At 41.9% G+C, this 13609-nt stretch overlaps 1 protein-coding gene across 1 annotated transcript; it reads right to left on the minus strand.

Moving 5' to 3' along the window:
- Positions 1-3239: 3239 nt before the first annotated feature.
- Positions 3240-13268, minus strand: NNMT (nicotinamide N-methyltransferase). Its single transcript, XM_019632218.1, has 3 exons — positions 12969-13268; positions 11944-12151; positions 3240-3710 (listed from the first exon to the last, which is right to left on the minus strand). The coding sequence occupies exons 1-3, from the start codon at positions 13120-13122 to the stop codon at positions 3278-3280; spliced, it is 795 nt and encodes a 264-aa protein (XP_019487763.1). The 5' UTR covers positions 13123-13268; the 3' UTR covers positions 3240-3277.
- Between the last annotated feature and the right edge of the window lie 341 nt (positions 13269-13609).

The following is a 13609-nucleotide window of genomic DNA, read 5'->3' on the forward strand; positions in this document are numbered from 1 at the left end:
TACCAACATGGGCCAGTGAAGCGACGTCCTCCACAACTAGACTGAAGAACAAAAGGACAGCAACTTGTCTGTTCCCCTTCCCCGATTCCCCAGTGTTGTTCTCCTCCCCCAATTCCCTAATAAAGTCTTAAAAAAAAAAAAAAAGATTTCCTCCCATGAAAATCCCACTCAAGGGCAAAGGTATAGGAGAAAGGTGGATGTTACCTGGACGTGGTGCTTGACAATGCTGTCGAGCCACCATTCCCTCCCAGAAGTGCCTACCCCACAATTCCTTATTAGTGAGATTAATAAACCCCTATTATTTAAACCACTTTTAGTTAGATATTCTGTCACTCAGCCTCCATTCCACTATCCTGTTATATTTCCTTCATAGCTCTTATCACTATCAGAAAATATCTTATTTATTGATTAGCTACCTTATCTGCCTATCCCCCCACTCCCTCTTCTAGAACATAAACTCCTGAGAACACGACTTTTACCTCCACCATTCACTGCTCTGTCCCCAGGGCCTAGACCATGTCTGGCCAAAGTGCTGTTGTATCTAAATATAAACCAGAGGCTCACAGTTTACTGGGAAAACAGAAAAATAAGCAGTTATAATACAACACAGTGAATGTTTGACTATAAAAAATTTATTACAGTAAAAGACACATTGCTATTAATCCCCCTCAAAATACTCCCTCTCACTTCGAACACACTTATCCCATCATTCTTGCCACTTTCTGAAGCAGTTCTGGAAGTCCTCTTTCATGAGAGTCTTTAGTTGCACTGTCATGGCTGCCTTGATGTTTTGAATCAATTCAAAACGTTTACCTTTCATGGTCATTTTGACTTTGGGGAAGAGCCAGAAGTCACACGGTGCCAGATCCTGTGAATAAGGTGGACGAGGACACACCGTGATGTTTTTAAATTTTTAAAAATTTAAACATTCACCATATTTTTTTTTATCACACCTCATAGTCATCTTAGAGGTAAAAAAATCACAAAAGAGTAGATTTGCTTAGGGACTCTGCATTCTAAAACTGTGTGGCCAGTCTGGTTTCAGACTCCCTGCCCACCCCCACCCCTACCCCCAAACTTTCATAGGTAAAAGTAGAAAATCTATCATTTTCAACTTGTTTTAAAAAGAGAGTACATGTTTTTAAAAGAGATTTAAACCAGAAAATCCTGTTTGAAAGGAATACCTGTGTTTTTGTTTGCAGTTATGCAAATAAAAGCAAGAGCCCTTGTTTGGGGAGGTAACCAAATGCAGATGTTTCAGGAGAAGCTGTGGCCTTTGTTCTGGGTTGGTGAGGACTGCGGCACATGTTTGAGAGAACCCAGTTTTTGAAGCCTTGGTAACTTGTTTGTGGCCTGGATGACTTTTGTGCTGGCTCCTGTGGGGCTAATTGTGCTCTTCTGGGAGCAGTTGCTTGCAAAAAGGACATGCAGGCCCCATCATCAACACCCACTAAAAGGACAGAGCTGAATTTGGCTTTCTCGATCCAGAACTGGCCTGTTTCGTGTCCTTCAGGATGGAATCTCTAGAAATTGTAATCAGGCTAGAATGTTGTGTTTTGATGTGAACATCTCATGAGTTTGAACAATGGAAAACATCCTGTGTTAAAACATTATTGTCCTAAACAACCACGTAAACAAAAATGTACTGATGTTGGACTCTTATTCTCTAACGTGATTATCCTTGTATGTGGGGGGAGCGGAGATGAAGGACTCTTCATTGTGGGGAGCAGAAGTGTCCACTGTCTTAGGAAGAGGGAAATCTTGGGATGAAAGATGAAGGCTGGAGAGATGGGTCTCAGACTGGGGTGAGGAGGGAAATTCCTCTCACCGTTAGGGTAGGGGTCATCATACTTTTTCCTGTAATGACCCAGATAATAGCTATTTTAGGCTTAGCTAAATGTCAGTTGAGCTCAAAAGAATGAGGAGCTTTGGCTTGAAATAAATGACAAAGTTTTGTTCAAGAGTCCTAGGGTTTGCAAACCAAAACCACAAAAAAACTGGGCAATATCTAGAGTGTCTTGATAGGAAAAGAAAAGCTGAGAGTTCTTATAGTAAAAAGTATATTCCTCAGAAGAATCAGTTCTGCATTCTTACCCCCTAGATTGGTTCAAATGGCAATTATAATATGTGTTGTAGTAATCATTGTATGTCCAGTGGTCTAGACCATGGAACATTTTTTGGTGGTGGGGTCATTCAGATGATTAACTGTAGGTTTGGTGTTTGTCCAGTCATTAATGCACAATGCATTGACGTGTACCCAGGTATTTACACAGGACTGGAAAGTTTAAAAATTTAAGTTCCGAAAGTCACTTAAAACAAAAATAATTGTTTCCCTATGCCTCAACTAACTTGAAATAATAATTTAGCAGCTTGACCACAGTGACTTCATTTTATTTCTTCACTCTATTCCTCACTGGTCATGCATAGAGTAGCTGTCACAGCTGCTCAATTCTGGCCTGGTAGTACAAAAATAGCCACAGACAATACATAAATTAATGGCCATTGCTGTGTCCCAATAAAATTTTACAAAACAGGCAGCAGGCTGGATTTGACTCATGGGCCATATTTTATCAATCTCTGCATTGTGGTAATGGGGCCTAGGAACCAGAGAGGGTAGGCATTCCATGGGGATGTAAGCTAACTCCAAGTAGATGCTTGGTCAGGAGCTATGCCAACAAGCTGCCTTCCAGGGCCCTTTAAGGATGTGGGCTGTGAAGACACCTGTTTCTAGTAACAGCTGTAAGATAGTGCTTGTTATCTCTCTCGCTAACTCCTAAGCTTCTTTTTAGGTGGAAGTCACAGCCTTGGCTTAAGTGTGTTGAAGAAAATAAGAGAATGGCCTTCTTCATACTTGGCACCCAGGAGTAAAGGGAACAGCTGTTTCCTGAGCCCAGAGGTAGTGGTGGTACCAGTGGACCCCAGCAGAGGACAAGGTCCCCAGAGAAGGCAAAAGTTGAAGAGTTAAAAGAAGCCCGTACCTGGGAGAGAAGGAGGCAGCAGGTCCCCTAGAAAACGAATACTGAATAATTTCAGACACTTCTCTATAAGGAGGTGTGGGCTTGAGCCATCGTAACTTGAATGCTAAAGGAAAATGAGGGATTTTGTTTGTTTGTTTGTTTGTTTGTAATCACAGGCATTGAAGACTCGACACAGAGTAGTTGGTCAACCAATTGTTCCTAATTGACTGATAGCTACAATCCTGTAGCCTCTACTCAGCACAATGACTGAAATCAACTGGATAAGTCAGAGGAATTGCTTTAATTGTGATCACAAAGTGTTACGCAGAGCTGCTCAGCTTCCGTGCCACCAGGGAGAAAAGTCCTTCATTGTTGGCCCTGGTGGAAGAATAGCTTTGAGAGAGCACCTCAAACTGCTCGATGGTGTAGCCAGCCTGTCTCACAGCAGCCTCTATGGCCTCCCGGCCCAGACAGAGGCTGGAGAACCTCTGCTCGCCAATCATGTAGCAGCTGCTCTTCAGGGCGTCCATGATCACCAGGTAGCCCCCAGGCTTTAGCAGGCTGCTGAGGTTCCTGAGGGCTGTGTGGTAGGCAGGGAGGTCTGGGCAGGCGGCGTCCAAGCACAGCATGCTGAGCAGGCAGTCGGCTTGGGGCAGGGAGACGGCACCCAGCGGCCGGCTCTGAGTGACGTCGCACTTCAGAACCTGCTTGACCGCCCTCCTCAGCTTCTCCTCCTTCTCTGTCCTCTTCACTCTGAAACGCAAAAACCAATAAATGCCGTGCTACCCCACTTGTGGGGACCCCAGGTCATGTTGGTCAGGGCTGAAAAGGACTGTATTGTCACAAATGTTATAGCCTTCGTGCCATCCCTGTTGTAAAAGCAGAGAAAGAAAGAAGAAATGAGGGACCATTTTTGGCATCTGAATGTGACCACATTACCCTGTGCTGGATTAAATCTCTTTATAAAGTGAATCACATGAAAATGATAATAAAAATACCTAGCTGCCTGCTTTTATACTGGACTGCTTATCATAGTGCCTGGCTCATTTATTATTGTTAATTATTATTACCCTTGTCCTCTGCCAAACTGCAAGGTAGTGGCCATCTGACCCATACATATCAGGTAATAGTGGGTTTAAAATGCTGACATGGTATTTTTTAGTAGCTGCTGGTCAATGAAGGGAGTGAGGTCATCTGTAGACATTTTTAGAAACTGTTGATCACTATCACACAGCTGTGGCCAGGGCCCCTGAGAGGGAAGAAAACTTCAGGTTTACACTCTTGGGCTCCAAAACATACTGCAGAGAGTGTGTTTTCTGAAGGAGATTATTTTCTTGGTAGTCTTGCTGGGAAGCCTATCCTTTTCTGCTAAATCAATGGGGTGTCTTGAGAGAAAATCAGTTAACGAAAGGAACAGAGAAGGAAAGGGCAGGAGATGAAAGAGAGTGCCATGGATCCTTTTGGAATTTGTTAGGGGAGGAATGAAGGAACAAACTGACAAGTGAACAGAATTAAACAGACATAGAATGCACAAGACAAACTGGAGAAGCAGACAAAAGAGAAAGAAATAGCATTAAATCAGCGAGGTGAGAGAAAGGGAAGAAATGAGTGTGTAAAGTGCCCACAAAAGCCACAGAACCCAGATTATAGGAGTGATGTCTGAGTATCTAGCATTTTGAGGAAGTTAATCAACAAAACATTGGGGTTACAAATCCAGGCTTACATTCAGAGAACACATAGTCCCTTGGCTCCAGGAGAAGACAGTCACTTGGGCAACAAAGTTTGATGGAGAGAGCAGAGGATGGCCCCATATCAGAGCAGGGGAGAGAGACGCTTGTACTGAGACCATTTTCTGGTTATGTCAAATAGTCAATGGTTTAAATAAAACTTGGAGATTTACCTTTAGCTAGAATGATTTGAGATAATAGCAATTATTTGTGGATACCTATTTAAATATTTAGTTAAAATCTTAAGCCTACTGCATCTAATCCGTTTTTACAAATACCCTTTATGTTTGTTATAATTTCCCATTTAAGAAGCTTAGCAATAAGCATATGAAAAGATGTTCACCATCTTTGGCCATCAGAGAAATGCAAATCAAACTATGAGATACCGTTTCACATTCACTAGAGTGGCTATAATAAAGAAGACAGATAATAATAAGTGTTGGCAAGGATGTGGGGAAACTAGAACCTACACACGCTGCTGATGAGAATGTAAAATAGTCCAACTGCTTTGGAAAACAGTCTGAAAGTTCCTCAAACATATATAGAATTACCATGTGACCTAGGAAGCCTACGCATATGTTTCTACCCAAGAGAAATGAAAACATGCTCACACAAAAACTGGTACATAAGTATTTATAGCAGCTTCATTCATAATAGCCAAAAGATGGAAACAATCCAAATGTCCATCAACTTTTGAATAAAATGTAGTATATCTATCCAATGGACTGCTATTCAGTAATAAAAAGGAACAAACAACTGATACAGGTCACAACATGGAAGAACCTTGAAAACATTATGCTCAGTGAAAGAAGCCAGACACAGAAGGCCACATATTGTATGATTCTATTTATATGAAATATCCAGAAAAGGCAAAGCTATAGAGACTGAAAGCAGACCAGTGGTTGTTAGGTGTTGAGAGGAAGGGAGAAATGGGAGTGGGTACTAATGGGTACAGGGTTTGTGTAGGGAGTTAGGAAAATACTCTAAGATTGTGGCAAGGATTGCACAACTCCATGTATATAATAAAAGCTATTAAATTACACATTTTAGATGGGTGAATTGTATGTTATGTGAATTTTATGTCAGTAAAGTTGTTATATTAAAGAGAGAGAGGGAGAGAGAGATTGAGAAAGAGAGAGAAAAAGCTTAGCAAGGTATTTTTTTCAGGGAATTCTTACCAACCAATAAAATGATACATACAAGAAATAATAATTAGTATAGTATGGGAGTGGAGTCAAGGGAATTGTAATAGATATGTATGATATTGGGGGGAAGTGGGGTGACGGATTGGGGGAGGGGGTTGTCACTTTGAGGGGTAAAAAGTATAACTATTGCACTGTGTTGTACAGCTGAAACTAATTCTTAAAAAGGTGTATTTCAGGGCCGACCGAGTGGCGCATTGGTTAATAGCTGGCTTGGGATGCCAGAGGGCCCCGGTTCAGATCCCACATATGAGGGCCAGTGACACTGCCCTCTACAGCTAAGATGCTGAACAACATCTCAANCAAGTTGCTGTCCTTTTGTTCTTCAGTCTAGTTGTGGAGGATGTCACTTCACTGGCCCATGTTGGTATTGTGATCATTGCGCTCTTCCCTGGTGAGGCAAATCAGTCACCAGCCATTGGATGGCAGCTCATGCTGGCTCACGGCAGCTCATGCCAGCTGCTGGCTGCTCACGCAACCACCGTCTCTTTTGACTGGCACATTAAATCCATTTACATTTAAAGTAATTGTTGATAGATATGTAGTTATTGCCATTTTATTATTAATATTTTTATCTTTTTAAAATTATTCTTTTTCTTCTAAAAGAAGTCCCTCTAACATTTCTTGTAATGCTAGTCTGGTGGTGATGAACTCCTTTTCTTTACCTGTCATTTGATTCTAAATGATAGCTTTGCTGGGTACAGTAATCTTGGTAATAAGTCCTTGCTTTTTATCACTTTGAATATTTCATACCAATTCCTTCTGGCCTGCAGTTTCTGTTGAGAAATCAGCTGACAGTTTTATGGGAGCTCCCTTGTAGGTAACTGAGTACTTTTCTCTTGTTGCTTTTAAGATTCTCTCTTTGTCTTTAACCTTTGGCATTTTAATTATTATGTGTCTTGGTGTGGGCCTCTTTGGGTTCATCTTGTTTGGGACTCTGTGCTTTCTGGGCTTGTATGTCTATTTCTTTCACCAGGTTAGGGAAATTTTATGGCATTATTTCTTCAAATAGGTTTTCAATTCCTTGCTCTCTCTTTTCTCCTTCTGGTATCTCCATGATGTGAATGTTGGTATGCCTGATGTTGTCCCAGAGGCCCCTGAAACTACATTTTTTTAAAATTCTTATTCTTTTTGATGCTCTAATTGGGTGTTTTCTGTTACCTTATCTTCTAAATCACTGATTCAGTCTTCTGTTTCATCTAATTTGCTGTTGATTCCCTCTAATGTATTCTTCATTTCAGATATTGTATTCTGCATTTCTGACTGGTTCTTTTTTTATGTTTTCTATCCCTTTGTTAAAGTTCTCACTGAGTTCATTTACTCTTTCCCTAAATTCATTAAGCATCCTTTTGAACTCCATGTCTGGTAGATTGCTTGTCTCAATTATTTTTTTTAGTTCCTTTTCTGGAGCTTTTTTCTGTTCTCTCATTTAGGACATGTTTCTTTCTTACCCCATTTTGCTGCCTTCCTGTGTCTNGGTGCCAACTTGGGCCAGTGAAGCAACGTCCTCCACAACTAGACTGAAGAACAAAAGGACAGCAACTTTTCTGTTCCCCTTTCCCAATTCCCCAGTGCTGTTCCCATCCCCCCAATTCCCCAATAAAAATCTTAAAAAAAAAAAAGAGTTTGAGCTCTAAAAAAAAAAAAAGTGTATTTCATAATAAAAAATAATTTAAAAAGAAGAAATAATAAGTACTTTTAATTAGCTCTACCTGTTTCCCTATCAAGGGTAAAAATGGTAGTAGGGTGACCAATTTGCCCTGATTGGTCTGAACTTTTCCGGTTTTCTCACTGAAAATCCCGGGTCCTGGGATTTTCCAGCTCAGTTCTGGCAAACCAGGAAAGACAGTCATTCTAAAAGTAGGAAAATCATTTACAAAGCTGCCACCCAGCCTGATAGGAATTGGATAATTTGACAGAATCTTTTAGGAATAAAAAACAATAATTCAACATTATGGAAGTCTGTGTGAAACATGGATTTGAATGGGCAAATTAACCTAGACTAGAAACAACTCAAATAACCTATCTGTACACGTGGATAACTTAAGTGTACACATAAAGCTAAAGACATGACAGTATAGTGTTATTTTGAATGTGTTTAAGGATGATCTTCTATATTGGGAACATTTGGGGAATCTGTATTTATTTAAGTTATTACATCAGAAGCAGGCTGGATCTCTGTGCCCTATCGTTTATTAAGCTATTTAAAAACACAAGTTACCACAGAACTACTACTTGCCAGTCAGATGATGATGGAAATTGTTCCCAAACTGTGAGACACACTGGGAAGTCTACAAAGCTCACAGTGAATGTGCCAATTTGAAAGGAAAATTTGTTAGAAACACCCACCGTTGTGGATATCTGCTTGTCCTTGGACGTATAGCAAACATCGGTGAATTCAGTTGCCAAGGCAGCTGTGTAAAGATTACACCTCAGGGCTCCTCGGGGCCTGCAAGTTCACCCGCAGGGAAATGGACTTACCTGGAGACACAGGCAATTACCACTCAGCCTCACATTTAGCTCAAGGGGTAGGTTAAAAAACACACACTAGAAAACTGTTATACAGTTTTTCAGAAAGCTAACAGCAGTGTGGCCATTTCTTTAGTTCTAAAGATCTACTCTTCAAATGAATCAATATGCAAAAAAAAAGGCAGCCATTTCCTCTATAAATATGTTATCTATAAAAGCCTGAGGAATCAGGGGAAGGAGGGGAGGAATGAAGGATAAAGAGTAGCACTCCTGGGAAGAGCACTTTGAAGAATGTCTTTCCATATCCCAGGTAATTATCCTGAGATTTAGAGGAGCTTTCTCCTGCCTGGTTCCTGCCAGGCAGGTGGTGCATCAGAATCCCCTGGACAGGCTTTTTTTTTTTTTATTACACTCACCTACCCCAAACCTCATCCCCAGAGGTTCCAGCTGGGCCTCCTGAGAGAGAGCCACCAAAACGTGTAAAGGAAATAAAAAAACTAAATAAGCTTGGAGGTCAATGTAAGAATTAACTCAAGGAATAATCATTGGTAAACCTTTGGTACAGGCCACAGCTAAATCGGGTAAAAGACATTCTAGGAGGGAGACTCTAGAAAGTAAAATGCATGCAGTCATTTATTTTACAAATATTTTTTGAAACTCTGTTATTTTGTGCCAGGAAGAGTGCTGGGCAATGGGACCCCAAGGTGGAACAAATGCGAAACAAATCTTATCTTCATGGGGTGTACAGTTTTGTGGGGGAGAAAGAATTAATCCAATGATCATCCACAAAAATGGAAAATTAAAGCTATGGTAAATGCTAGGGAGAGGAGGGACATGGCTCTAATGGAGAAGTGTTGGGACTTGACTTGGTCTAGTATCAGGAAAGGTTTCTCCAAAAAGGGGTCAGCTAAGCAGAGATAGGGAGGATAAATAAGTAGGAGATAACTAGGCTAAAGGGAGGAGGGAGGGGAAGACAATATTCCAGTAAGAGGAATTAGCAAGTGCAAAGGCATGCACTTGCAACACCTACATGCAAAGGCCATGTGATGGGAGGAAACTTGGAGAGGAGAATGCCAATGAGGCTAGATCTCAGATAGCAAAGCAGAGCATGGCAGAAAGTAAGGCAAATGGGGCCAGAAGGTGCCAGACGAGGCAAGGCTTTGTGGACTGCATTAAGAATTTTGCCATGGGGAGTCATTCAAGGAATCCCAAGGAAGGGAGCCTAAGGAAAGGAGCAATGTGATCAGATTTACATTTTGAACTAACTGTAGTGGAATTATATTGAAGGTAGGAGGCCAGTTAAGAGGGAATGAATGGTAGCTTGGACCAGGGTGATGAAAAATATGGAAAGAAAGCTACTGGTTGAAGAGAAACTCAGGAAGTAAAATGCACAGAACGTGGTGCTGGTTTTAGAACATGACTGAGAGGGAGATGACAAGGTTGGCTTCCAAGCTTCTGGTTTGTCCAATTAATTATATGATGGCACCATTAAAGGAGATGAGAACACCAGAAATGGAGCAGATTTGGGGAAGATTATAGTTCGATTTGGGGCATCTCTCATTCTCCCCTAAACTCCTCTAATCCATTCTCCATACAATAGCCAGAGAAATCTTTGTAAATGTAAACTGGGTCACATTACTCTCTTGGTTATACCTCTAATGCATTCTTGTTACACTTGAGGTCCACAATCTTTCACTTGGCCTTGAGGCCCCAAATGATCTGGCACTTGCCTACCTTCCCTTATGTAAGCTCTAGGAGACAAGAGACCTCCTCTGTCTTATTTACCATTCTATCTTAGTAGCTAGTACTGTGGCACATCATAGGTGATCAACATAGGTTTGTTGAATGAATGATCAAATGCTAGCTCCTTTAACCATGAACCGAAAGTGTTAGTTAGCACTTGTCTCTTGAGGGGGATTGTCTTGTCAGGAATTAGAACCCTTTCCTGATCAAATTATGGGATATGTTAATAAAAAATATATATGCTTTCCCATCATGAATGAAAAGACAATAAAGGAAAGACAGAGGATGTTGTGCAACACACAAAGTATGCAATATATGAGCAAAGGGGGCAATATAGGAATATGGGGGAGGGAGAGAAAGATTTCATGTGAACGTTAAATCCTGGGTACAGACAGTGGGAAATGACAGGAAAAATGTTAAACAACAACAAAAAAAAAAGCAAAAAATAAGAGCAGGGGAGAAAAAAAGTAAGTATAACTGATCATATAAGAAGTAGCAGACAGGGCCAGCAGAATCCTAGGAAAAAACACTAAAGTGGTCTTTTTATGCAGTTTCTAAAAAAGTCTGTGGGTGCTTGGCAGAATGCCTACCAGCAAAGACATGAAGCCCCAAGAGCTGATGGTTGAATGGGCAGGAGATTTGGAGGTACATCAGGACAAGAGAATGACAGAACTGATCACCCTGGGCTAGTAAGCTATTGCCAATTTCTCATGTGGGGAGAAATAATAATTTAAACTCAATTTGTTTGCATAAGTTTACTTGTAGATAGGATAGTATCAGACTTTGGTCATTAGTTGTGAGTATGTAAAGCTCTAATAGATGGTGAGTAACAAGTTCTTTTATAATTCCTTTGTGCTGCTAAACTCATTTTAAAAACATAGTTGGCTTTTTGTCGTATCTGGTGGTGTCAGCATTAGCCACCCTTACAGCAGAGTTTTATAGGCTTGGATGGCTAGCCACAGAATGGGGGACAAGCACCAATACTCAAAAGCTGCTAGTGAGGATCTGGTTTCACCTCTTGAAGTTGGCCTAAAATGAGGTCCTAAGGTACCTGGCTTTCACACTGAACCCACACACAGGCCTGGGAAGGTTTTGTGTCCATTCCTCTTGGGTCCGTATCCATCTCTTCAACTCTCTCCCTATCTCTTCTGTAGTTTTGGTGTGCACGTGGGCGCGCGCGCGCGCGCGCGCGCGCGCGCACACACACACACACACACACTCACACACTCACATACGTCTGTCTTGTTCTTGCTCTCTCAATCTCCACTTGGATTTCTCTTTGTTCTCTCTCTTTCTGTCTCCTTTGCATTTCAACTTGGACTCAAAGGATAATTCTTGGTTCTGAAAAGCAAATTGTCGGGCCAGCCGAGTGGTGTGATGGTTGGGAGCTGGCTTGGGATGCCAGAGGATCCTGGTTCGGATCCCACATATGAGGGCCAGTGACACTGCCCTCTACAGCTAAGATGCTGAACAACACTCAACCTGGAGCTGGGCTCCCGTGAGTCACTGGCTACCGCGTAGGCTGCAGCCCCTACTGCAGTGGGTTGCCATGGGCTACCGTGTGTAGCCAGCAGCCACCGTGAGCGGCCGTCCAGAAGCCGGCGACTGATCTGCCTCGCCCAGGAAGAGCGCAATGATGGTGCCAACTTGGGCCAGTGAAGCAACGTCCTCCACAATTAGACTGAAGAACAAAAGGACAGCAACTTGTCTGTTCCCCTTCCCCCAATTCCCCGGCGCTGTTCCCATCCCCCCAAGTCCCCAATAAAAATCTTTTAAAAAAAAGAACAAAAAACCTGTCACTCAAGTACCCTCAGAAAGCCCAGAAGCAGACCCCAGTTTCTCTACCTGTTCCCTTCGAGCTCACACACATAGGCCGTCACTGGCGACCAGTCGAAGGCCCCTGGCTCCTTCTTCAGCCACTTCTCCAGCTCCTGCAGGTTCTGATCAGCGTAGTCAGTAGCAATGATCTCCTTGAAGGATTCACAAGCAGAGAGGAGCTGATAGATGGTGGGGCCAGAGCCAATGTCAATCAGGAGGTTCCCCTTCACGCCACCTGGTTTAGAGGAAGAAATGGGGAAGGGGTGTCAGGCATTATGTGGTGGCAGATAGAGCTGCTTTGCATTGTCTTTGTGATGAAGAACCCCAAGAAGAGCCCCGAAGACAGACCACCCCTCTCATACTAATGAACCATTGTTACTCACTCCTGTTCCATCAAAGTCTTCTTTTAAAACAGCTTTTCGTTTTCTATCCCCTAATCCAGGGTAAAGGCATACTGCTAGGATAGTTTTAGGTGTAGAAGGAAAAAATAATCTACATCTGGTGAACAGACCTCTGATCCGGAAAGACTGCTACACAGCGAATGTCAAAACTATTAAAGAATACTTTGGGGGGAAAGTTAAATCTTTTTAAAAAATTGAATTTATATAATGTCTTTATCCAAAAAGCATCCAGTTCTTCATTTGTTGGGAAGTCTTTATCTGAGGCATATTCACAACATTCCTTTGAGCTAGGAACAGAATAAATATTAGAATCTCCATTTCTTAAGTGACCCATCATGAGGGTTAAATGGCTGGCTCTGGTCACCTAGCAAATCGATGTAGAATCAAGGACAGAACTCCCAACCTCTGTTTTCCCCTTTGTATTACCAAACAAGATAATGCATATAAGAAAGCATTTTGTAAACTGTAAAATATCATACCAACATTAGTTTCTTATCCTAGTTAAATAAATAGGTGATGCTAAAGGGCTGTCAAATAACAATAACTAGACAAAAGCCCAGTCATGCCCCGAGACCCTATTTAGATGACACATCCAAGCCCATAGGCATCAGGGAGGGGCAGGAAACACAGACAAACAGCAAACAAACTTACCTAGGCAGAATATCTTGAAAAGAGTTTTCAGAAGGAACCTAAGAATCTGGTTTTCTGCAGAGTTTGTGGACCCAAAGCTGTAATATTTTTCTAGGTAATCTCGAGGGTTAAAATGGCTCAGATAAGTGTCCTTGGAGGTGAAGCCAGGTTCCATGGTGTCTCCCTCCTATGTCGCCCGTCCACTGCCTTAACTTCCCTTTCCTCCAGAAGCCGGGGACTCACCCTGCCAAAACTGTTTGCCTGAGTTTCACGCTTTCAGCTTTTCTTCTGTCAGTTCAGCCCACGCCTTAGAAACAGATGTCTGGTTAAACACTAACTAAGAGAAATATACCAAAAGTGTTTTGGCTATTCTAGGAAGTGATGAAATTTCTGGGGAAGGAATCCTAGGGAAAGGAGGGAGTGGCAGGGGGAGGGACACAATGCTGGCACGGGGTGAAGCTCAGTTTGTAAGGGATTCTAGAGGGGAGAAATCAACTGGGCTCATCAGTGAAATGATTTAATTCTTAGAAGAACCACTAAGTTCAGAGAGGTGGGTCATCTCCTCACAGCACCATTCTTCTTCTCTTCTTTCAGTGATTCTCTCCAGAAAGAGAGCCACAAAGAATGGTTTAAATTTAAATTTGTTAAAGAAAGAAAAGTAA

The sequence above is a fragment of the Hipposideros armiger genome, unplaced genomic scaffold (assembly GCF_001890085.2).
Source record: "Hipposideros armiger isolate ML-2016 unplaced genomic scaffold, ASM189008v1 scaffold_1098, whole genome shotgun sequence".
In the NCBI taxonomy this organism is placed as follows: domain Eukaryota; kingdom Metazoa; phylum Chordata; class Mammalia; order Chiroptera; family Hipposideridae; genus Hipposideros; species Hipposideros armiger.